The sequence below is a fragment of the Aphis gossypii genome, chromosome 3, assembly GCF_020184175.1.
Source record: "Aphis gossypii isolate Hap1 chromosome 3, ASM2018417v2, whole genome shotgun sequence".
In the NCBI taxonomy this organism is placed as follows: domain Eukaryota; kingdom Metazoa; phylum Arthropoda; class Insecta; order Hemiptera; family Aphididae; genus Aphis; species Aphis gossypii.
In genome coordinates, this window is record NC_065532.1 from 9,285,377 (window position 1) to 9,310,389 (window position 25,013).

At 29.7% G+C, this 25,013-nt stretch overlaps 2 protein-coding genes across 4 annotated transcripts in view; one reads left to right on the plus strand and one right to left on the minus strand.

Moving 5' to 3' along the window:
- On the plus strand, positions 1 to 7,489 carry LOC114126742 (ubiquitin carboxyl-terminal hydrolase 20-like). Of its 3 annotated transcripts, none has more exons than XM_050204585.1 (17): positions 1 to 204; positions 371 to 531; positions 607 to 735; positions 810 to 1,044; positions 1,157 to 1,395; positions 1,456 to 1,588; positions 1,668 to 2,035; positions 3,009 to 3,143; positions 3,701 to 3,822; positions 3,882 to 4,060; positions 4,139 to 4,334; positions 4,449 to 4,709; positions 4,765 to 4,909; positions 5,521 to 5,656; positions 5,720 to 5,819; positions 5,882 to 5,979; positions 7,305 to 7,489. In XM_050204585.1, exons 2-17 carry the CDS (start codon positions 460 to 462, stop codon positions 7,418 to 7,420), a joined length of 2,664 nt encoding a protein of 887 aa, XP_050060542.1. In that variant the 5' UTR covers positions 1 to 204; positions 371 to 459; the 3' UTR covers positions 7,421 to 7,489. The 3 variants fall into 3 exon arrangements, with proteins under 3 accessions (XP_050060542.1, XP_027846552.2, XP_027846553.2); XM_027990751.2 differs by having other exon boundaries at positions 401 to 531; XM_027990752.2 differs by having other exon boundaries at positions 401 to 531; positions 5,723 to 5,819.
- LOC114126740 (uncharacterized) overlaps positions 7,423 to 25,013 on the minus strand; it is a 25,626-nt gene continuing 8,035 nt past the window's right edge. Inside the window, exons 2-21 of the mRNA XM_027990748.2 lie at positions 21,862 to 22,145; positions 19,297 to 19,452; positions 18,234 to 18,622; positions 17,271 to 17,372; positions 17,022 to 17,171; positions 16,794 to 16,907; positions 16,162 to 16,295; positions 15,550 to 15,787; positions 15,386 to 15,478; positions 14,367 to 14,501; positions 14,001 to 14,234; positions 13,554 to 13,647; positions 12,900 to 13,093; positions 12,206 to 12,355; positions 11,560 to 11,918; positions 11,329 to 11,471; positions 10,560 to 10,737; positions 10,320 to 10,482; positions 9,417 to 9,738; positions 7,423 to 8,939 (exon numbers count right to left, since the gene is read on the minus strand). Coding sequence (XP_027846549.2) covers positions 8,647 to 8,939; positions 9,417 to 9,738; positions 10,320 to 10,482; positions 10,560 to 10,737; positions 11,329 to 11,471; positions 11,560 to 11,918; positions 12,206 to 12,355; positions 12,900 to 13,093; positions 13,554 to 13,647; positions 14,001 to 14,234; positions 14,367 to 14,501; positions 15,386 to 15,478; positions 15,550 to 15,787; positions 16,162 to 16,295; positions 16,794 to 16,907; positions 17,022 to 17,171; positions 17,271 to 17,372; positions 18,234 to 18,622; positions 19,297 to 19,452; positions 21,862 to 22,145 — 3,925 coding nt within the window. The 3' untranslated portion in view covers positions 7,423 to 8,646. The remainder of the gene's footprint in view (positions 8,940 to 9,416; positions 9,739 to 10,319; positions 10,483 to 10,559; positions 10,738 to 11,328; positions 11,472 to 11,559; positions 11,919 to 12,205; positions 12,356 to 12,899; positions 13,094 to 13,553; positions 13,648 to 14,000; positions 14,235 to 14,366; positions 14,502 to 15,385; positions 15,479 to 15,549; positions 15,788 to 16,161; positions 16,296 to 16,793; positions 16,908 to 17,021; positions 17,172 to 17,270; positions 17,373 to 18,233; positions 18,623 to 19,296; positions 19,453 to 21,861; positions 22,146 to 25,013) is intronic.

Consider the following 25,013-nt stretch of genomic DNA (forward strand, 5'->3'; position numbering starts at 1 on the left):
TGTTCTTATTTTTTTTACTACGATATCCCGAGTTCTGCCGACTCCGGCAGGGCGCAGGCGTACTGCCTAATGAAGTTTGTTAACAATTTAGTATTTTTACGGATAAAGCGTCGAGCCAATGATAATTCGCTACGATATTAGTGTTGAGCTGATGCTGATAGCTACTCTCGGTGTCACGGTCAACCGCTTGGACAAAATTTCCCGGTTTGTGATTTTGTATTCGTATTTTTGATGTTTTTCGTTGTATTGACACGGTTTTTGTCGGTACTACACTTTCGGGTACACTAAACGGCTTAAGTCCCAAGCCGATGTGTGTGTTCACCGCCCCTTTACATCATCAGTTCTAAGTCTTAATTACTTATGTCCATAGTTAAAAACACAGTGCTTCTTATGTCTGCAGATTGTGAAGGGATTGTACATGATTTTAATTATTCAATAGTGCCTGCTAAGTGATCAACAATGGAGGATTGTTCGCATTTCACTGTACATCATTTATCGTCTATTGAAAAATGTGCTGAATTCTTACAACATGTATGTATTCTTTTATCTACCTTAGAATTTTCAAAATTAGCATTTTTGCTTATACCGATGTACATTTTATTTTAGCACACCGGTACTCTGACTTGCTGTGTATGTAAGTCAAAAAAGCCTGAAGTATGGTTTTGCATAAGTCCAGATTGTTTGCAGGCGTTCTGTTACGACGGAGGGTGCGATCACAGCTATCTTCATTTCAAAGTATCAATCATTTTTTTAGTTAATTATCTCAAAGTTAAAGAATTATACAACATGGGAATTTTTATGATTTGTAGGAAAACAAAACTCACTGTTTGCATCTCAGTCTTCCTTCTATGCGCTTGTGCTGTTATTTATGTGTTAAAGAGTGTAACATTGAAAACAATACAAGATCATTGAATGGAGTACGCCGTGGTTCTAATTGTTCAATAGAATTTTGTCGTAATACTGCAGTAGCAAATAACAGTGGTGAATCTGCTGATGAAGACAGTGATGATGAGTATAGACTGACCAAAGATCATAAGCCCACCGGTAGTTAATTAAAACTATTGTTTATGTATTAAATTAGCAACTTAATTTATTTACTAAATATTGTAAAGGTAATTTTATTTCATTGGAATTTATGTTGATGCAACTATTATAGGTCTTACTGGTCTACAAAATATTGGCAACACGTGTTATATGAATGCTGCACTCCAAGCGTTATCAAATACGCCACCATTAACTGATTACTTTCTAACATGTTTTCCCGAATATCCATGCCACCAATCAGAAAAACCTTTAAATCTATCCAGAGCTTATCATCGCCTCATTCAAGAAATATGGCATACCAAACGTCCTGGCTATGTCACTCCCACGTCAATTCTATATACAATGCGTAGTGTAAGTTATACTTTATATTATTTGTAATTTTTTATAATTAAAATCTATTATCTATTACAGGCATACCCAATGTTCAGAGGATTTCATCAACACGACACACAAGAGTTTTTAAGATGTTTTATGGATCAGTTACATGAAGAACTAAAAGAACCAGAACTTGAAATTGTCCCATCTAGAAGACATTCATATAAAGGTATTTTTGATCACTATTCAGCAATCAAATTTTAACATTTCATAGATATATTATATAATTTTTATTAAATTTTTTTTAGGCACTTCAAGGAAACAAAGTTTAGAACAAAATCATTTGGCTATTCCAGAAGAAGATAATGATGAATGCTCAGACAATGACGATGAACTCAAGTCTTTGACAAATGCTGATAGTAGCTCCGAAGGTGTGGACGAATATGAAACTTGTGATTCTGGTGTAAGTGAACGCAGTTCTTTATCTGAAGAGACATCAGAACGAATGAATTTGACCAAAAAACTAGAACGTCATCTGTTTGCTAAAATGAATCATGGAAATAAAATAACAATGTGTCAAAAAAATAAAAAGTATCATGTTAAATACAACAGTATAATTTCGGAAATATTTGATGGAAAGCTTTTAAGTTCAGTTCAATGTTTAACGTGCAACCGGGTAAGTTCTTTATAAGTAATTTTACCTTCTAATATTATCAAATATTAATATGAATTGTATTCCTATTAAAAGCAAAGCAATTTATTTATATAAATTACAAAATGCCTACTTAATACATTAAATAAATTTAACCAAACTCATCAAATGACCTCCATGTTCTTAATGTATTTTATCTTGTCACTGCGTTTAAGATTAATGGTTGTTAATGGTGCTTAATACTTAAAATATTTTAAATTCTTTATTCCATTAATATAACTAAAATAAAATTATCCTTGGTCTGTAATTACTACTCATTAATGCTAATGATGTATTAATACTCTATATAACATAAACAAATTTAGAAAAAGTTAAATTGTATATTTTCAAGTATATTTGTTTGTTAGGCATTACTTTTGATTGAGTGTTATGAATTGTTTTAAAAATATGAAATTAAAAACTACGCATACAAAAAACCAAATGAGATGTGCACCTTGACCATGATTACTTAGTTACATTTGACTAAATATTATGTAATAATTGCATATTATGTAGTATATAAATGTGCATTGTTTTTCTTAATTTATGTATTTTTCCAAAAATTAAACTAAAAATACTAAAATTTGATTTTTCTTTTTGATGAGCTTGATTCTTAATATTTTATAGAGAATTGTAATTTCTCATTGTATAATTTTGGAATAATTAATTATAATATTTGATAATTAATATGATTCTAAAAATTTGAATAATTACTGATTATGTATTATTATTATTGAATAAATATTTATAATATTTAACAGTTTTTTTTTTAGATTTAACAAATTAAATTTTATAACAATTTTATACATCATATATTTATTTTTTTATAACATAAAAAAATGTGCAATTTAGCTTTATGATCCTTTGATTCCTTATGTAATAATTTTGTTTTTTGTTGTATTTATATTTAATTTACATTTTTTAGTTAATAAACTAATAATTATCTCTTGCATTATAGGTATCTTCAAGGGTTGAAGCCTTCCAAGATTTATCTCTTCCTATACCTACTCGTGACCATGTTACTGTTTTACACCAAAGTTCAACCAATTTGTGTTCAGTACACAAATTGTCAGACATATACACAAATCAACAAGTAATTAAGATTTATTTTACTAATTAGAGACATTATAATATATTGATAATAATATACTGTATTGGTTATAGATTCTGAGCAGATCAAACAATATATTGGTTTAACAATGTGATTTTAATTTTTCCCTAATAGTTTTTCTAGTATAATCAATGTAGTGTATAAAAAAGAATATGCAAATTACAGTCATGATCTGTAATTCATAATTAATCTGTAACCACACTTATAACTCATAATCTTATGTTGTAGAATAAATGTAAACGTTATGCTATATTTTGACCATTCAACATTTTTATTTTAACTTTTTGGTTTGTTATAACATTTTGCTCATTTCTGGCGTAGAATATATTCAATGTTGAATTTTTTAAATATATTTTTTTTGAATATCTGCATTTCTAGTAGTCTTTAGTAATAGGAGTATTGCTCAAAAATGTTTTATTTTTAAATTTTGATTAATATTATTTTCAAAATCAATTGAAAAACATATCACAACATTTTGTTATTTCAATATTTTATAATGATGTATTTGTGTTGTTATTAATTTATTTTTGTTCTTTCAGAATTGGATCTTTTGGTTTTGGGATATGATGTCTAAATGGATTTGGGGCCCAACAGTTGGTTTACATGATTGTTTAGCAGCATTCTTTAGTGCTGACGAACTTAAAGGTGATAACATGTATAGGTACGAAAAAGTAAATTAAACTATAAATTCTTTTATTTTAATATAATCTTATCTTTTAGCTGCGAAAAATGCAAAAAGCTGCGTAACGGTATAAAGTTTTCTAAACTTCTCGAATTACCTGAAGTCTTGTGCATACATCTAAAGAGATTCAGGCATGAATTGATGTTTTCATCAAAAATAACTTCATATGTAACATTTCCTATCGATGGTGTAGACTTGCGACCATATGTTCATAAAGGTATGTTTAGATCAATATTATATTATTGTTAAAATTCTGTTTAACTTATAATAAATACAATTCTCTTGGTATATATAGATTGTACATCTCAAGTGACAACATACAAACTAGTATCAGCTATTTGTCATCATGGTACAATTGGTAGTGGTGGTCATTACACATGCTATTCATTAAATCCAATAAACGAACAATGGTATGAATTTGACGATCAGTGTGTCACTTTAGTATCAGCTGAAACTGTTCGGGGTTCAGAAGCATATGTTCTTTTCTACAAGTATGTACATAATTGTAAATGTATTTTATTAATTTTGCTAACAATAGTGAAAAAATGTTGTTACATATTTTTCATAATTATAATTGATTACAATGTTCATTTATATATTTTTAGAAAAAATAGTCCAATAACTAATAGAATTAGAACTCAAATGCGACAAGTTCAAGTGAACAAGAGTCTGCCCAATTGTTCTCAGGAAGCATGTTTTATTTCGACTAGATGGTTATCCAAGTTTAATACATTTGCTGAACCAGGCCCTATAGATAATTATGATTTCATGTGCCACCACAATAGAGTAAAGCCGACTCATGAATCACAAATCAATCATTATGCTACAATGGTTTCTGGACAAATTTGGGATTATTTACATAGCAAGTAAGTACAATTTCATTAAAAAATTGAAATGATTAACTAATAACTTTATAATTAGATTTGATGGTGGACCAAAATGCACCAATAATCAGCTACAAAGATGTGAAGTATGTTATGCTGAGTATATTGAGATGATGCTCAGGAATAGAGCTGAGACGGAAACAAAAAACTTTGCTAAACTCAGAGAGGAGTCAAGTTCACATGTAATGTATAATATTTTAAAATCAGTTTTTTATAGTTATTACTGTATATTTTTTTATAATAAATGTAAAACTTTTTTGTCTTAAAAACATTCATTTTAGAAAATTTATGTTCAGAAAAATCATTTTAGTGTTGTTAGTTATAATATAATTATAATTTCATGATCTTTGATTTTGATATTTTAATTTTTAAGCAAATTATGAGAATTTTTAATTTACTTTACTTTACATACTCATCATTTGTTTAAGCAATGCAAAATAATAGATAAATAAATAATATTATAACTTAAATATGAATCAACTCATTATTAATAATTTACATAAATAAAGTTATTTACTAGCAATACACAATTAGATTCTGCTAAATGTAAATTTACTAAGTTGCATGTTTTTAAGATATAATAACACACGAAGGTGGAAAATCATCTTAAAGTTATTTGTTTGGTAACAATGATGACAAAAAAATTATTAATTTCAATAATTTGTAATCAGACTAACTAACAATATATTACAACTGATGATTTGTATAAGTAAATTTTTAAATTTTAGTACTTGTTATGATTTTTAAATGTGCTGCAGTATTCATGTAAACTTATCTTAATTTTTATGTTTAGGATGGATTAACCGAGTATGCTATATCAATGAGTTGGTTCAAATGCTGGGATTCATTCTTGAATGGTATTATAAGTGAACCACCCGGGCCAATAGATAACTCAAAGTTGATTGATAAATCAGATGGCCAAACTTTAGGTATTTTACATAGTTAACATATTAGTCATGTTTATCTTATTTTATTTGTTTATTGTTATTGAGAAGAAGCTGACTATGTAACTGTATCTGAAATCCAATGGGAATACTTGTGGAAGATATACAGTGGTGGTCCTGTTGTTGAAATTAAAGAACTCCAAGTGCCGTAAGTTGAACATATTTTTTTAATAATTAAAATGTGGTATATAATTGTTTATTTCTAATTAGGGTTGAAAATATTGCTGATGCTAATTTAAACCAAACTAACACTTCTCTAGAAAAACTGTGTGAAGTTGATGAACCTATACAAGAAGAACCAGATAAAAGTAATTATTTTTAGTCATTAATTTAATTTTTTAATATATTTTTTTAATTCAGTGTTTATTTGATATAGTTTTTAATCATCATGTTAGAAACTTTTATTTGAATATTTGGTCTATAAATAACTTCTTTTTAAATATAATCTGCTTTGATTGTATTTATGATTAGTCTAGAGTACCTAGGATAAAATTTTTTAATTGAAAACCATTTAATTAAAAAAAAATGATCCAAACATTTTATCAATTAACCTTTAAATTACATACTGAACTTTGGCATGAATTATTTTCTTTGGATTATAAAATGTAATAGATTTAATCGTGTAATGTGATCGTATTCAATATTATAACCATCAAGTTTTAAAACACCATTGATAATAGTTTTAGTTTTTTAAAAAATTATTTAAAATATGTGTATTGTTGTGTAAACCAAGTATCACCAATTAATATTTTTTGAGGGCCTCTTTAGGAATACAAGACATTTTTGAAGGCCATAAATTCAAATCCAATTAAAATTAAGGCAAATTTAAAAATTCAATTGAATATTGATGAGAACATAAACCTCTTTTACTAAAAAAAAACTTATTTTAAACAATATATTTATTTATTGCGAGCCATATACAGTTCTTCCATTGATCACATGTCTATACCCCAAGTATAAACAGTATTAATAATAAACCGAGTTTTTCTTTCAGAATTGTAAATTCAATTATCAGAGCATCATCTATATTCATGTTTAAATTTAGAATAGAGCATTTATACAATATGAGATTAGTCTCTTTGCTAAAATGAACAAAATTTTTGTATCAAATCTGAACCATTTATCCTGTTTTTTTATTTTATTTTAGAGAATGTAAATTTTGTACAAGCTCATAATTGGTATAGTTTAATGCACTGATTTTAATGGATCTATAATCTGTTTAAGTTATGAAACGTAGTCGACTGCAACCAGTTTTTGTCAGGCAATACTTGTTTGTTTATCCTTACTGAGTCAACCATATGTAAGTTACTGTGTATAATGAGGACCATACCCCTACACAATCAGCTACTGACTACATTTCCTAACTTAAACAGAGTATAATTTATTAATATCTGTTAGTATGTATCACTTGTATGGATTGAAGGTGTATACATTTAATATCGATAGAAACATATGAATTAGGTTTTTGATGTACAATGTTTAATACAATTGTAAACAATTAACTTCCAATCTTTTTTCAATGAAATCCTTTTTAATAAAATTAAATATTAGATTGTTTAATAATTTTGTTGAATTTTACATAAATAAATATTTTAACTAATTGGTTTTAAATGCTGTTTTTTTTTATTTTTAGTAACTTTCGAGACTGAAAAATTAGAAATATCCGGTCAAGATCCAGATGATGAACCAATGACTCTTATTACAGATGAACAACAACCAGAGTGTTCAGTGGTGAAGAAAATAAATTAAAATATAATGACATTGTTTTTATTAATAATTTCACATACAATAATAACTTAATTAATATATAAATAAAAATGTGCGTTTTGTATAGTTTTGGGTATTTGTATAGTTATATTAATAGGCTGGTAAAGTTATAAGGTTAATCTAAAAAAATGTATGTTATTAGTTTATTTATTACTATTTATTTGCATTTAGACAACAAAAAATTGTTACCTAAAATAATGTTATTATTTTGTGTTTTTCTACCATTTTCTCTTCTTATGGTGATTTTATTTTGTTTGTTATTATTATTTTTATTATTATAAAACATCTGGTGGCATTTTATCATACCGTTTGTGGTTTATTTGTTTTATATTCAAAAACTGTGTGTGTTATGTATTTTTTTCCCCATTAAAAAAAAAAAAAACATTTTGTTACTTTAAACTTTTTATTTTATTTCATTTAAAACCCTTAACGATTAAAAGACATTCATAATAATATTAAAATGTTAAAACTTAAAACATTGTGTTGGTTAAAAATGACGATGTTTGAGAAGAGTAATACCGATTGAAATATAGGTACGATTAAAAAGATGAACAGAACATAATAGTATGTATCATTAAGTATTGTAGATGTATTCGAATGAAAATAGTTTTTTTTTTTTTTTGTCTACATTGTTGTGCGTTATCTTACAATTAGGATCAGTCTTAGGAGATAAAAAAATAGAAGTAAGTTTGGATGTGTGAGGCATATACAGCGCGATGAGTAGTAGTAGTAGTAGTAGTAGTAGTAATAGTAGTAGTAGTAGTAGTAGTTGTTGTTGTAGTAAATAGTAGTCAGTGGAGTAGTAGTAGGTTAACAGTAATGATGATGAAAGAATTTTTATTTTTGAAAACTATATATTATGTTCATATCTCGTCGACCGAGAGATCATGTAATGTACACATTATCAGCAGTCAATATTCAACAAGGGTTACTACACAGTGTGAGTGTACGTGTATATGTATGTGTGTGTGTGTGTGAAGTATAGTACGAGTAAAGCAAGTATGACAGGAGAAGTAAGAGGAGCAGGATTATGTCTATCATCGACGACATTAATATGAAATAACAATATTTTCCGTCGCCATCTTCAGCGGGATGGTACGGAAATTATGAAATCGGCCCTCGCGGGGACCTACAGTGACAGATGCGTTTCCTCGTCCTAGTTCCGGTCTGGCAGTCGTATCGTCGTCGTGGTCCGTCGGTGGCGGCTGTCATCTAGAAACAACGGCCGCGGAAGTCGTGGCCGAGGCCGCAGCCACCGCCGCCGCCGCCGCCACGTCGTCTAGGAAGTCTGACGACAAGTCCACTTCGAGCGTCGTTTCATCGCCGTAAGTAGTCGTCATCGTCGTAGTTTGCTTGTCAGCGGACTGTAGTTGTGGTCCGCGGAGCTGTAGGACCGTCGGGTGCGCGGAGCCCGAAGACGCGACGACAACGAATTCGCCGCCAGGCAGTATTTCGAACGCCGTTATTGGGTTGGTCGGAGTGAACTCCGAGACGAGTTGACCTGTAGAGACAGTTTAAACAAAATAAAAACGTAAGTTCCTACGACTTATGAGTATATTATAATAAACAATATCGTGTTTACTATTTAAATAGGCACCTACGTTAATTGTTTCATTTTTAATCTTCTTATTATTATTCACATTTCGCTCTCAACTATATGGCATCGACCATCCTTATCTTTTACCTCCATTGGGCTCTTTGTGCTTCACCTATGATTTTTTTCGCATCAGCTATTTTTGTGTCACTCTCTATTATTTTTATCTATCCGTCTGGCGTCTGACCGTCTTTTATTCAGTTTTCCTTTCTCTCTTTCTTTCTACACATTTTATATCAATTATAACTCATATTTTAAGTTATATTCGGGTTTATCTCGGATCGGGAGGATGCATTTTGTGTATTACAACAATGATAACATCTAGATTTGGTATCGAGACTCGATAGCAGTTATAAAGCACAACGATCGTAACACTATACTAACCGGTTGTGACGTTCCAGAGTTTGATCGTACGGTCTCGGCCATGCGTGTCCAGCGACACGAAAGAACCGCCGGTTGGATCCAGTCGGAGGCTAGTGACTGGTGCTACGTGGCCGCTGAGCGTCCACCGGCAGTTACCAGTAGTCAGGTCCCAGATGCATATGTGGCCGTTATCATGGCCGCTTAGGACACACCCGTCCTTGGACGATATGTCTAGCGCCACGCAGTTCATGCCGGGTTTCCACTTTTTGAACAGCGTACCCGACTGCAGGTCGTACACCACTATGAAGTTAATCCCGGGCTCGGGCTCGGACTCGTCGATTTCCTATGCGAGGAAAATAAAGGATGAACTATTAATATCATAACGAATTAGGTACGGGTGCAGTGCAATGAACTTCGGTGCACTAAGTGATCGTCAGTGTCATTCTATTACGGTTGTTCGCGGCGATTTTCAAGACCATAACTAATAAGTAACATTTGAAAAATAAATTTCAGGTAATAAATTTATGTCAATGGTTTTAATTTGTTGATATTTAAGTTATATTCGTGTTATACTATCACAGCATTTCACAACTTTACAAGAGTGCTATAAGTAGGTAATCAAAAATGTATAAACCTAATATAGACTATAACTCGTGTTTAACTTAATATTTTATTAATTATCTGAATATTGAATTGATTATGAGACATATTGTTGATGCAAGTTACTTATGTTAGCTAGTATGTTGTATGTATATAATGTACATATTATTATCTTAGATGTATTTGGATAGAATTAGTTAGGTACTAAGTCGTTTGTTAATTGACAGTTATACAAAATATAAAAAGTATTTAGTATTATATGATAACAATAATTTTTAAATATTATTGACGGGACCCAAAATAAGAAAATGAAAGAAATATTACTTGAGCGACACAGCACACGTAGTGACCCTCGTAAGTGATGGCCGCTAGTCGCGTGACAAATTCGTGGTACGGTATGCGCAAGTCGTACATCAACTGTCTGGAGGTCAAGTTCCACACGAGCAGTGGGAAAGGTTTTTGCGTTTCGTCGCCACACACCATGACTCTGCAACAAAAATAACGATTGATTAAAAATAAAGCACCAATGAATCGTTGTACGATCATTGTCATTCTTCACTTTACCTTCCGTTTCCGGACACAAGCAACGAGTTCAAAAATCTATCTTCGCCGGCTTTGAAGTACGCCTCGATCGTACCCGTTTCGATGTCGATCAGATTCACGTGCATCCGACTTCTGGCCAACGCCACGAGTTTTGTAGAACTGTGCAAGCCAAAATAAGGCATGTTTTGATTCATCACTCCTGTGGAAAAAATGAAAAGCTGCGCATTTAATAATAATAATTGCAGTTTTTTTTCATTAGGGATTACATTAGCCGCGATAGCACAATATAATAGAATTATAATTTTTCAATATTAATATATTAATATACGAATAATTATTTTTGTTCCGATTCCAGGCTTTCAAATTTGATTATACCGATTCTGATTTTGGTTCTGCTTTATATCAAATCCCGAGATGCCGATATTCTGCACTGCAGATGCGAATTAGGTTTTCAAAGTTTAAATTAGATTAGCAAATAAGGAATAAGGATTGATGAAAAAATATGTTTAGCTCTTACAAGATTCACCGCTGCTGTAATATGTACCATAATGACAAAAAAAGTTGTTAGGTACTTTAAATAATTATATAGAATATTGTATTATATATTTGATTAATTCAAAAACCTAATAAAATAAAATTCTTAAAAACTAAAGAAGTACACAATACACAACATTTCGCGGTACTTTTTAAGAAAATTAATAAGGGTTCCGGTAAGCCATCAGGTTCCAATCCAATGCATGGAAACTATAATGACAAATAAGTCTTAATTGTTTTAATGCTATAAACATACCTTTCAGTTTACTGATCACTTTTCCAGTCGCCAAGTTGATAACGATCAGCTTTCGTTCGCACAGCACTATACAACGCTGATTGTCGATCAGTTTCAGCGCGGTCGGATGGAGGATTCCCTTGAGCGTCCGTACTCTCGAACACCTGTACACCCAAATACGTGGACCCAAAAAAAGAAAACCTGTCAAGTCGACTTCCCCGACGGTCTTATAATATATTCGGGGGAACTCACGTGTGTATGTTCCACACGCTTATTTCTTTCTGCTCGGTGCTGACGGTGATCACATAATTCGCGTCGTCGTTGAATCGTTTGACTAAGTCGAACCTCCCCGTGGCACCGGGGCTCTCCGAAAGCAACGCAATGGATTTGGACGACTGCGTTTCAGCGTCCACAGGAACTAGAGGCATCAGTGTCGGGAAAGGAGGCGCGTTTATTAGGGCCCGGTACCGGTCGGCCACCGGTTGGTACAGTGACATCTGCGAGAACAGCTGATTCCCGTTGTCCATCACGGCTGGCAGGGCAGACGACAGGAAGTCTTTGAGAAAACGTACTTCCGGCTCTTGGGCGTGAGCAGAAAGTTCATCCATTAACTGTATAGAAGAATATAAGAATGATAGTATTAAGTACACCCTGATATATAATGTTATAGTTTGTTAAGGGACAAGAAAACATGATGCTAAAAACGGAACAACCCCGTTCCAATTGTTGTCAAGTTTATACTTTTATAATCTGAATATTACTGCGAATGTAATGCACTAAAAACTGTTAAATATATTGAAACCTTTAAATAGATTGGCAAATTCAATACCTACTCTATAATATATTAAACGGTTATCTTCGATAATAGTAGTGAAACCTAACCGAATACTTGACTTACTTGGAGCACCGTCCCATGATTTAGTTTTTCTAAAACCCAGTCAAGGTTGTTGAAAAATTTGTTGATCGCTTCGGCTCGGTCCATCAGGCGAGTGCATTCGTCCAGTTTCCTGCGTTTCTGCAAACTCTTCTTACCATATTCGTCATCCACCTGTCATCGAACAGTGAATATAATATACCGTCAAAACTCAAAATAATTAGGTAAACTATTTAGATTCGTAGTTTTAAAAGACAGAATGATTATACTTAAATGTGTTTATTTTATAATCAAAATTATACTAATACAATTGGAACAATTCTCGAGAAGAATTAAACCGCATTATTATTTATTTAATAATTGAATATATTTCTCAATTTCCCAACATAAATACACATTTTTTATACACCATTTTTTAAACATTGATAAATATTTCACTTATGAAATAATAATAAGTAAAAATAAAAACAAAAATAAATCAATTTTATTATTTACATATAAGCATATTATATATCTCATCGTAACATATAAATTATTTAATTTTAATACATATATATTTGTGTATTATAGTTGAGTATACTTACATAAAACAATAAACAAATTCTAAGAAAAATAATAAAAATTTTGTTACGGGTTGAGTACTTTATTTTGAGTGAACTTAAAATAATTTTGGGACCCTTACTAAAGTCACGCATCTGCATGACTGCACGGTGTATACCTGGTTTTCGTAGTACAAAAGTATTTTCTCCTTCATGCGCTGTATAGATGTACTATAACGCCGATTAGCTACTTCGGCCACTATGGCGTTTTTCCACCTGGTCGTCGCGTACAGATCCGTTTTGAACCAGTACAAAAACGACGACATAAGCTCGTTAAACGTCGCCCATAAGAGACCGGCTGAAGTCGAAATCGCTAAAATATGATACATTAATACATTAACATGTAATTCGTTTAATGGTTGGATTATCTAATTACGAGAAAAATTAAAAAATAGGGAAAATATAAATGAGTAATAACTAATAAGTAATAAGTAATGACAATTAAAAAATATTTAAATAAATATTGATATATAAATCTTGTTTTTTAAAATTATTTTTAAAAAGAGCAATATTATAATATTTTTTTCTTAAGTTTTATCAAAAAGAGAGCGATTTTGTTCTGTATTATTATTTTTCGGGAGAAAATTTGTGTGATTTTTTTATTTTTTATTTATTACAAACATTCATGGTATGGGTTTAGTTACGATGAGGCCTTATGTACAATTTATCAATCCTCGCAACAGTCTCGACCGACACATTTCTTTTTTATAAAATATAACGTTTCACATTATAGCCTTACATATTATACGAATATTACATTATTAATAACATACCAGTAACGGAAAGGTCTGAAGACAGTAATTCAACCAACTCCGAATCGAGTAAACCGTATCGGGTAGCACACATGAGGCCAATCACTGAGGAAACCTTAAAGAACATAATACAAGTAAAAATTATTTGTTGATAATAATATATTTACGACATTTATATTATGAAGCATATAAGCCGTTTATAAACTTTCGATTCTGAAGCGTTAACAAATCTATTTATTTATTCGTATGTCGCCGACCGCCGTTATAAATGTAAAAGATTACAAGCTGTTTTAATTGCTTCGAAACTGTTTAAAAGTAGTCGAATGATTTAAAATATAAATAAACAATATCAACTGATACTTGTATCTTGTTTATTATTTATATTTTATACATCGCAGCCGCAAATTCTGTTAAATAATTGTACATATTTTTTATGTAGGTATAAAATAAACTTTAGTTGTATTGTACCTTGTTTTTGCCGAGATGAGATTCAATGTTGTCGAAAATAGCTTCCACCCAATTTTCCGACGAAGATGGTTGTTTTGAGTTTCGTATCTTAGAACACAGCAAGCTGACTTGAAATTCCAACCATGTTTTGGCAGCCACCGTTTTGTGTTCGGTTTTTATCGTTTCGCCACCGATCGGCCGGATGATCGCTGCCGATAATAAGGAGTCGATTTCTTTGTCCGTTATGTCCCCTATCTATAAATATAATAAAATCTAGTATAATTTACTAAAATATGACCATGGGGATTGATGTTAAATGTACGCGGAAATCAATAATATAAATCATAATAATCCTTATAGGTTAATAAGTTATAACTTATAACCAACCCGTATATAAGAATCCATGGTTTTTATGGTCTGACGCAATCGATTTAGGTATGCTGAAGGCTCCGAGGCTGACACTACGATCTTGACGTTTTTGGGCAGCGACTGCGGTATCCAATCCACTAAATCATTCTCGAACTATACAAACAACGAACATGACGTAATGAAAATAAAATAAACGGCAATAACTTTATATAGGTATACAAGGGCATATTTTAGGAGGGGCGATAGGGGCCCCCCTAGACATTGTTGAATGTGATTCATGTATAGGTGCTTTCTTATTTTATTCTAATTAATAATTATATCTTAAATAATAAATCAAAAATGAAAAATACAATCCATACTTTTTCTTGGGCGGAAAATGGAAATTGATAAAAGTAATCGAAAACCTGTTATCAATTAATAAAACATCGATAACGGACTAAAATAGGCTCTGTGACAGACTATATGTGATTGTGACATCGATGTTAAGAAACTGTTAAAATTGAAGAAAACATTCTATACTTTTATAAGTATCTATGATTTGAGTTCAAATTTCACCCCCCCCCCCCTAGAGTAAGAGCTAAATACGCTCCTGTAGGTATAGATATAATTTTATATGACTGTGAATATGATACATTATAAAACCCAATAAATTACATTTAAAATCTCAACAAATGCATGAAAAAAAATGTATTTTACATTTTAAATTTAAACAATTTGTGTATGTAAATAATAAATACAAATGAATCTCTACCTAAACTAATAGAATTCTGTATCACATGGAGTGTAGAAAGTATAAAAAACTCGAAAGTATTAGATACAATCAAAATAAAATTACCTTAAAATTTAGGAATTGTAAAAATAATTAAAATAAGCGTTTCAATGTGATATTATACGCAATGAAACATTTTAAAATTAATTTTGGAACTTTGTAACAATAAAATTATGTTTTACGATAATTCCCTAAATGAAAATTCATTTACTTAAAATACAGTCCAGTATATAGTTATAAATAATGTTATCTAGAATGCAATAATTACTTGATCTAAACCGTCAACGATCAACGTCACTGGCCGTTTCGATCCAATCGAACCCAACAGACGTGTAATTTGTTCAGAGTACAGTTGTACGTCCTAAAAACAACGGTGGCATGAAAAAAAGAAATAAAACGGAAATAAAGTGTATTTTTAGAAACAAAACTCACGTGCTTGTACCAAGTACATTTCCCACTGTCCAAAAGATTCAATTGAACGACTATCGAGTTGAGAATTTGCTCCAGTGACGAGCTATTAGCGGATACGTTGGCGAATCTCACTACTACCGCTGTTTCGTTATATCTTGGGAAGCATAATTTCGATATGGTCGCCATCGTCGTGGTCTTGCCCGACCCTGGAGGACCGTACAGGATCAATGGGTATGTTGCATCCGCATCCTGAAAATACCTGCGTGCATCGTTACAGGTGAATTATTGTATCCACAGGTAATCACTAATCATATAAATTAATGCCTGCACCCGCAGAATGGTTGGAAAAACAGCTAGTTAAGCCAACCAACGGCCCAAAGTTTTTACAATTGGATCTTGATTTTTTTCTCTTAGATTTTGTAAAATAATCTCGACAGTAAATAAATATATTACTTGAATATAACTAAAATAATGTTTTCTATAAGGTTATATATTTATAACTGATGAATTTTTCGGTACACACGACTGATTATTAGTCTCTGTATTGATCTAGATAGTCTATAGTTCTTATGTTCTATACTAACTAATGTATATCTATTAAATTATACATTATAATATTATAATAATACATACTTTATGGCACGTTCCATAACATCATCCGGGCCAACATCCTGCAATTTCATCATGTTTTGTCCAAACCACGATTGTATCTTCAGCTCTTTCAACAGTACCTCGCTTATGCCTGTATACATAGCTTCTTGTTTTTCCTATACATACATATCGATATGAACAACAACAGCATTAAATGTCCCAAGTATAACAATTAAAATTGTTATGTATTTTATTATATATTTTTATAAAATTGTTTGAAAATGTTTACGATTTTAGCAAATTTTGTCAAAATTTGAAATACAAACGCTTATTATAAAAAAAAATTTAATAGTATTTATTGTAAACAGATAATTCGATATACAGTATATCGGTATATAGTTAACTATTGAATTCTGGAGAGCGCGAGGGGATGGACACCTCATACTTTTTTTTAAAAAAATTAGCGTAACTCTTTAAACTATATCACAACCAATAAAAAATTTAAAGTATCAGGTCCATATATTACATTAAATTTTTGTATCCCTTTAATATATTTTTTTTCAAATTCAAATAGTTAGGTATTATATTATATTACTGTATTTATTACAATTTTTATACTTATATTGTGTACCTATATCTACTAGACACGTATATAAAAAATATGCTATACTCACCCTTTCTTTGTCTACAGATTCGATAATAGACATTAATACAGTTCCTATTTTCTTTATAGATTCCGCCGCGTTTGCAACTTCATAACATATTATATTGTTTTCAGGCAAATTGTTCTGTAACAAACACATATAAAAATTAATGAATAGAAAATATAGAAAACTTGACAAAAACTGAGAAAACTATAAAAAATAATATTTTATTTAGTTAGAAATAACTAAATGTCATACCGTCAACAGATAGCTAAGTTGTTCTAGTCTCTTTTTGGATTCCACTGCAGTAGTTTTGCACTTGTGACCGGAAACCGCATCGTAATTTTTGATAAACCACACAGAATTTTTAGCCAACTCGGCATTCGACATGATCTCATTATAAACTTCCTGAGTACATAACGAAACGTTCAGTTTTCAAATTATTGTGTTTATTATTCGATCTACATGAATCAATAATATTTCACCAATATTTTATCGCTAGTTTACCTGTTGAAAAATTTGTTCATATTCGCCCTTCGTACGAAATATATGCAAGAGTGCGAATTGCAACTGTACTTTCTCATCATGCCACAATTTTTCGTCGGCTTCCTGAAAATAAATTATAAATATTGTAATTCAATTTTGATAAAAATACCGATACACAATACATAAATATATTTATTTAAATACCTAACTAGCAGAACATCCATTTACATGATGTGCATTGTATAATATATTGTAATGATATGATTAAAATACATTACATAGATACAAAAAATATTAAACGAAATAAAAATTTAAGAATGTAGAGAAATATTTTAAAAAAATAAGAAAATAAGAATTAAAATGAAAAGATAAGCAACCGATTTATTGTACATCGTGTGTAGCGTATAAATGTGTGTACATTATTATGGAGTAACACACGTATGTTATATTTGAATTCAATTATAATAAATCATTGCATGCGAAAAATGATTTTGAGCAAAGGTAGACTGCTTTGTCAGAGTATGTTGCTGAATATATTTTATGACATAATATTTATGTAGTATCTATTAGTAATTAATTTTATTATGATTTATTAATAGGTGGAATTAATTTTTTCCCAAAACATTTTATTTTAAAATAACATTATTGTGTCTATAAAATATACATTTCAAATGTTTATAAATAGCTCAAAAAGAGTAAAAATATTTTGAAAATTAAACCATGTACCTTGATTTATAACCTTATACACTTGATTTAAAATATGGATTGTGAAATATATTCAATTAACCTAACTATTTATGTATATTATATATTTTAATACAGGTTATAGAAATGTAGCTTTAATAATTTGATTTGAGTTTCAAGAAAATATACTTGCCAGTTGAATTTTAGATCGCTCTACTACAGGAAAAAAAATGAAGACAATGACTTTAGGTGTACTTTATCCCTATATATCTATTACCTATAAATGATTACATGTATTACTTGAGTCTCGAAAGTCGTTTCAAACATCATCTCGTTACGGAGCTCGTAGTTATTTTTCTGCGCATCTAGAGTGTACCATTTTTCGATCAAACTGCTGGCGTCCGGCGTACGGAGCCTGGCATAATCGAAGTGTTTCCTGGTCAACTCGAGGGGCAGAACTGCTGGACCTAGTGAGTCATCCACAAAGACAATAGGCACGACGTGACCGATACGATTCTGCCGGAGCAATTCTGCCAGCCGGACAGTGTTGTCTATTTGTCCGAATTCTTGTTGTTGCTGGTGGTCGCAATATAGGTCTACCACATGCAGTTCGTAACCAATTTCCGCGCATTTCGACCGAATTGCCGGTAACACACTTTTGTACAGACTTTGTCTTTCGTCCAGAAATCCTATAAGTTATATTACGTTTCAAAAATTGTCTAATAAGCACGCATTACGTATTTTAAAATACATTTTTTTATGCAGTGGGTGCTTAAATATACGCATTACTTTGTTAAAATATAAAAATCGATTTACATTTTCATTAATTTGCGAAGTAAACACGAAAAACGTTTTACTTTAATAATTTTTAGTTTTTATACCCCATAAGTAAACTATAGACTGATGATAAGTAAATAGCCACACTGAACTTAAAAGTTAAAAAAAATATACATATTTATATATATATATGTATGTATATAAAGCATATACTTGCATATTATCTAGAGCCGTACTATCGATTTGATTGTTTAGGCTAAAGCCTAAGGCGGCAATATTAAAGGGCTGCAAATTTTAACGGTTGAAACGAAATAGTAAATTTTTTATGATGTGAGGATTTCAGTCTATGATGGGCGCAAAAACCTTATCCGGCCCTGTCCATATCGTATATAGTAAGTATATATTACTGGTTAGAAGTTGTATATATGTTGACAATTGTCATAATGTCATTGATTATAATATTTTTGTAATCAATATTTATTTGTATTATATACCTATTTAAACTGGCAGTTAATCATAATAGTACTAATATAAAATTAAGCCTGCAACCTGAAATGAAACGATAAACATTTTTTCGGTCACTTACCTTTATTGTCCGGTAAACTGATGTAGACGACAATTTTGTTGATTTGTTCAGTTATGTCTTGTTGAATTGGATCAAAATAACCAATCAGCAATTTCTTCGTCTCAAACGATACACTTTTCAATTCGTCCGGCAGTAAAAACTCAAAACATTTTCTTGCTACCGGGAAAATATAAAACATTTTTGATATTAACAAACTGTTAAATAAAAACTTTTTTTGTATTTCACTGTGTAATATAGTATAATTACGTAATTCAAGACGCCAAAATCTGTGATAATATTATACATTTTATTCAATAAGTTACTCACTTGCTACTGAAGTTTAAAGCATTGACAATTTATACAACAATATAGCGACTAGAAATATCTAAAACCATCGAATAAGATTGAAATATTATATCTATTTAAGTCGCCCGGCAATTATAAACTGCGCCCAAAATACAGGTAAACACAAAATCACACATATAAACTACAACTGAGTTTTTATCAAGTGTAAAAGGGTGAAACGTAAACTGAGCCCGGGTAAAATTTAAAAAATCAATTATTGCAAAATTATTTTTAGTGTATACTTAATTCGTTACAGCCATATAATATGAATAATTAAAATTAAAATATAATTAGGGATTAAAAAAAATATAATTTTAAAATGTAAAATAATTACAAATATTACAAATAATAAAATATTGTGGAGACATCAACATATATGTAAATATATCATATGTTCATCAATTGGAGTTTGACTACTATTATATATTTATTAATTACATTTTGTAACTTTTCGCGTTTTTTTTTTTTGTTTTAGCAATTTGGTATTTAAAGGGTTCATTAATATTATTTAGTTTGATGTATACTTCTATTTGAATTTCTTTTAACTTTTCTATGAACATAAAAATATTTGGATAACGTGTTGGTATTTCTTGACGAAAATACAATTTCTGTAATATATTTGAAAAAGTACACAATTGTTAAACATAGAGACTTTAATAAGTTGATAAATCAGGCGCAGTTTACACTATATCTTTTTAACATAGATGAAATTTCTGGCGCATTTTACAAAAAAATAGGTCATTTGGGTGCAGTTTACGTACACCCAAGTCGCCTTCGGATTGACTTCCGAGATTAAAATTAAAATTGTTTAGATATTTCAAGTGGCGCAACTAGAAAAAAATTTCGGAGGGGGAGGGGGGGGGGGTTACAACCACTTAACCCCTTCCCTGGTTGCGCTACTGGCATATATGGATATAAACCGATCTCGTATTTTACGAGAAATGTCAACCCTAAATTTAGGTCAGTAATATTTTATTTAATATATTCTATATTTGAATCATTAATATACACATTATTGCACATGTAGAACCATAATAATTATTCCATATTTTCATGGTCATTATCTATCTTGAGTAGAACGTTTCATATATAAATTATATTTATATATCTTTAACCATATTAATACGAAAAAAATATTTGTTCCACAAAATTTAAGACATCAACCACGAAAAGACACTAAAATACCTCATATACATTCGTACTTGTCAGTCATTTCATTCTCAATTACATAAATCTGTTTTATACCGTATAAACTATAAAGTATATAATTTACAGAATAGTTCGAAACTATAATAGATAATATGTAAGTAAATGCATTCATACGAAAAGTCTAGTGAAAAACAATTAAATTGTACTTAAATTTTAAAGAAAACTATACTAGGTAATTAGTAGGTATTGAAGAAAAAATTACAAATAAAATGAGACATTCTTATAAAATTTATAAAATCGCTTTTGTATTAAGCCTACATTGCACGAATAACTACAATTAAAAAATAATTAGAATATTTTTTATAATTATTTTATTACATACTATAATATATTTATTTAAAAAAAATGTATAGACAAAAAATTATAGAATAATGTCGACCTATACATATGATTTATATAATTCACGATTAAAACAAATAGGTATAAAAAAAAAAAAAATAGGTCTTGTATTAATGTTGATATATTGTGTAATATAATATTTTATTTTAAAATTAAAATATAAATAAAAGTGTGGCTAGTTATAAGTTATAACTACACATGGCTACATTTTTAATGTAGGTATAGCATTCATTTCGATTCATTTGAATATTGCAGGATTCAACTATAGTGATATATTTAAAGCTCGATCGGTAAGATTAATTTTTTTTTTTAATGATATTTGATACGAGGAGCTATTTCTCGATAACTCTCCCTCCCATCTATACACACATAAACTTACTATTAATAAATTAGATAATTTATTTTTATTAACAGTAATATTTATTTTTTTATTTTAATTACCTATAATAAGTTCTAATTCTAATGATACAATTATTATAAATAGCTTAAAAACAGCGCCAAAATCCAAAAACCTAGGGTCTAACTGTATATACCTAGTAAGCAGAATTTAATAATATTTATAGTCATATGATAGCTTATAGTATAGTTTGTACTAATTGTATTTACTTACGACTCGTGTAAAAATACATTATACTTATATAGGGTATACTATATACTATACGGCGTATAGTTAACACTATACACATACATTACCTATGGAAGGAGGTATTTTTGTTTTTTTGTGTTCGACTGTTGATGGGGTTGACAATGTATTCAATGACAGATCTTCGTCGGGTTGTTCAATTTTAGGAATTATAAAAGGTACTCCACCGACGTTGCAATTAGACGCTTGTGCTGTTTTGCTGCTGTTGGTCACCGTTGTCGTTGACACCGCAGATGCCGCGACAGGGCTTTTGCCTTTTTTGGGTACGGATATCACGTTAGTTGCTTTGTCGGCTTTCTTTTGATTTTTTTTATAACGAGTTTTTTGCAAGTATCTATAAAAATATAAGTAAAAATCAATTTCGTTTTTCATTATAACTACTTATTTCTATTGGTAAACTAAAAACATAAACCCACGTGAGAACATAACGGCCATAGAGCCACAGACAACATTTCTATATTTTATAAGATCCCTCCTTTCGAGAGCTATATTAATTTATTATTTACCGTTTTATTTACGTTAATAATTGTATTTTATTGGGCATTTCATGGATAAAATATTAATGATAAATTCCACAAAAATTAGATTTTTGATATGAAAACAATAATATACGATCTATGAACAAAGGATAAATTCGAAATTGTGAACCTAGAATCTATTGTTTTGTAAGTAAAGTTTTTTTTTTTATTGTTTTTTACTAATTAATTATTGTTTAGATGAACTCTAGAATACACTAGTGATAGTTCACGTATATGTATGCATTTTTGGAACGCGTCCCACGCACGTGACGACACGATAATATTATTATATATTTTAATATAAGAGAGCGCGCCAAACACGCGCAAGTTCCAAATATAACGTATCACGCCATCATCGCACCGCGACATTAGGTTTTGTGTCGAATTTGGCACTGAGAAGAAAGCGTATACGAATAGCCGTTGTATGTGTGGATTTTTTGGGGGGGTGGGATGGAAAATCATAATTTTATTTACGTTATTCATACGCATGCCACAATATTACACCTAATTATATCGTAAGTATGCGTCTTATTTTTGTTACTTTTTTACTCTACACTTTTGAGATCGCGGGCGCGCCTCTGCTTTACTCTTTACTGCTATGACTTATAAATATAAACATGATAATATAAATACACACACGACCGTGCGGCTTGTCGCATCAAATACTACGAAAAAAAATGATGAACAAAAAAAATTTTCCTTGTAATATTTTTAAAATTTCAAAGCATTTTCCGCGTGTTATTAGCACCATGTAGATAAATGTGTGAAACTATTTTCAAAATACATAAATACTATATAATTTATATATATATATTATATATTAATAAATATATAAATACTAAAATACTTATATAAATTAGGTACATGGTATGTTTATTCCATTACACTATTACAGTCTAATGTAATGAGTTATGAGTAGTTTAAGCTTGAACTTTAATGCTATAAAACTGTATTAAATATAAAATATGCAGTTATTTATTTAAAAACTAAAAATTTATAGATGCCTTATTACTATTAATAATTAATAATTAAATTATAAATTAGTTAAAATAAATTTAAAAAAGTTTTAACTGCATACCTATTTACTGATTTTATAATTGTTTAGCGTTTATATCGTTTCAATGATTATTAAAACTATTATTAAATTAATTAATTAATTTTCACTTAAATTTTAACTATAAAAAAAATTATAATACAATAAATAATAATAAATAAAATTATTATGGGTAAATAAATAAAAATAGTCAGTTGGAGATACATCGCGATCACATTTATTTCCATTATACTGTTAATTTATTTTGCGTGCCTAAGTATTTTGTTTTGTATTTAGTCTATCTTTAATAAACACGTGTTAAAAATATTGAAAGTTAAATTATCGTTTTTATACTTTTTACTTAGTTGCGTGTATATGAAAAAAATATTGATCAAGATATTAATTGGGTTGGTTAATTTTTTAAAGCATTTTTGAATAGCTTCTAAGGCATTTAAACCCGAATCCATTTGTGAATTATGATCATGATTGAATTTTCCTACTGAGATTGTAGGTACATCACATTAGCTTCTACGTTGAATATTGATCATTATATAATTTAAATATAAGTAGATATGTACTTATGTAGATTAGATGCATACCTACATACATATATATATATATATATAAACAGAGAAAAGGAGAGAGAGAGAGAGAAATAGAAAATGACAAGACAGAATTAAACATAATATAATGTTCGAACGTCGATTACCCTAATAGTAATTATCATTATTAATCAATAAATTATTATAATCATTTAAATCGCGAGAATATACCCACGGGACTGTAATATTTTCTATAGCAGCATAGATAACTACAATATTATGGTATTATTTCAAATAGCTAATACTCGTATAAATCTAAAATTCATGTTTCATCATATTAGAGTTGTTGTTACTATTCATTACAAGCACACACTCTCATATTATAATCGTAACACACATTCGTACCGCAAATATGATATTTAATAATTAATGATCTTGTTTTCTGAACTTTCCTATACGTTTATTAGGTATTTAGGTATGATATAGTCGATATAGGTACTTATATAAAACACAATTTAAACCGAGCATATTAGCTGAGTATTGTGAGTAAAAAAGGTTTTGTCATTGTCATGTATACAGGGTTTACTTATTGACAATTATGATCTTATATCTTCCTTTAATAATTTATGATGAAGCAATACGAACTTTTTTTTCAAATGAGAATTAATATTTTTTCCTTTTTAAGTACTTACTTATATGATTTTTTTTTTTTTTTAAGTTTAAATGTATCGAAATCAAAATTTGAATGAGTCATTTTACATCCAGGATTAAAGATAATATGGTCTATGGTAATAGATTTAGATTATACGGGGACTGTGGTCTGTGATGATTTAAAAATTATGGGAATTATGTCACCTATAGGCTATAATCTATTAACATATCATTTGTAAAACATTTTTGATTATCATTAAAACTAGATTAAATATTTCATTTTTTATATTTTTTTAAAGCCATTATTTTTAAGGACTATTATCTTTAGTACAAACATTTTAATATTTCAGAAACTATTTGTTCAAATTTTGTTTTTAATACATTAAAACTTTTTAAAATCGCCTTTTTAACAAATTCAGTAAAATCGGTCTAGGAAATCGGAGGAAAATCGGTCCTTA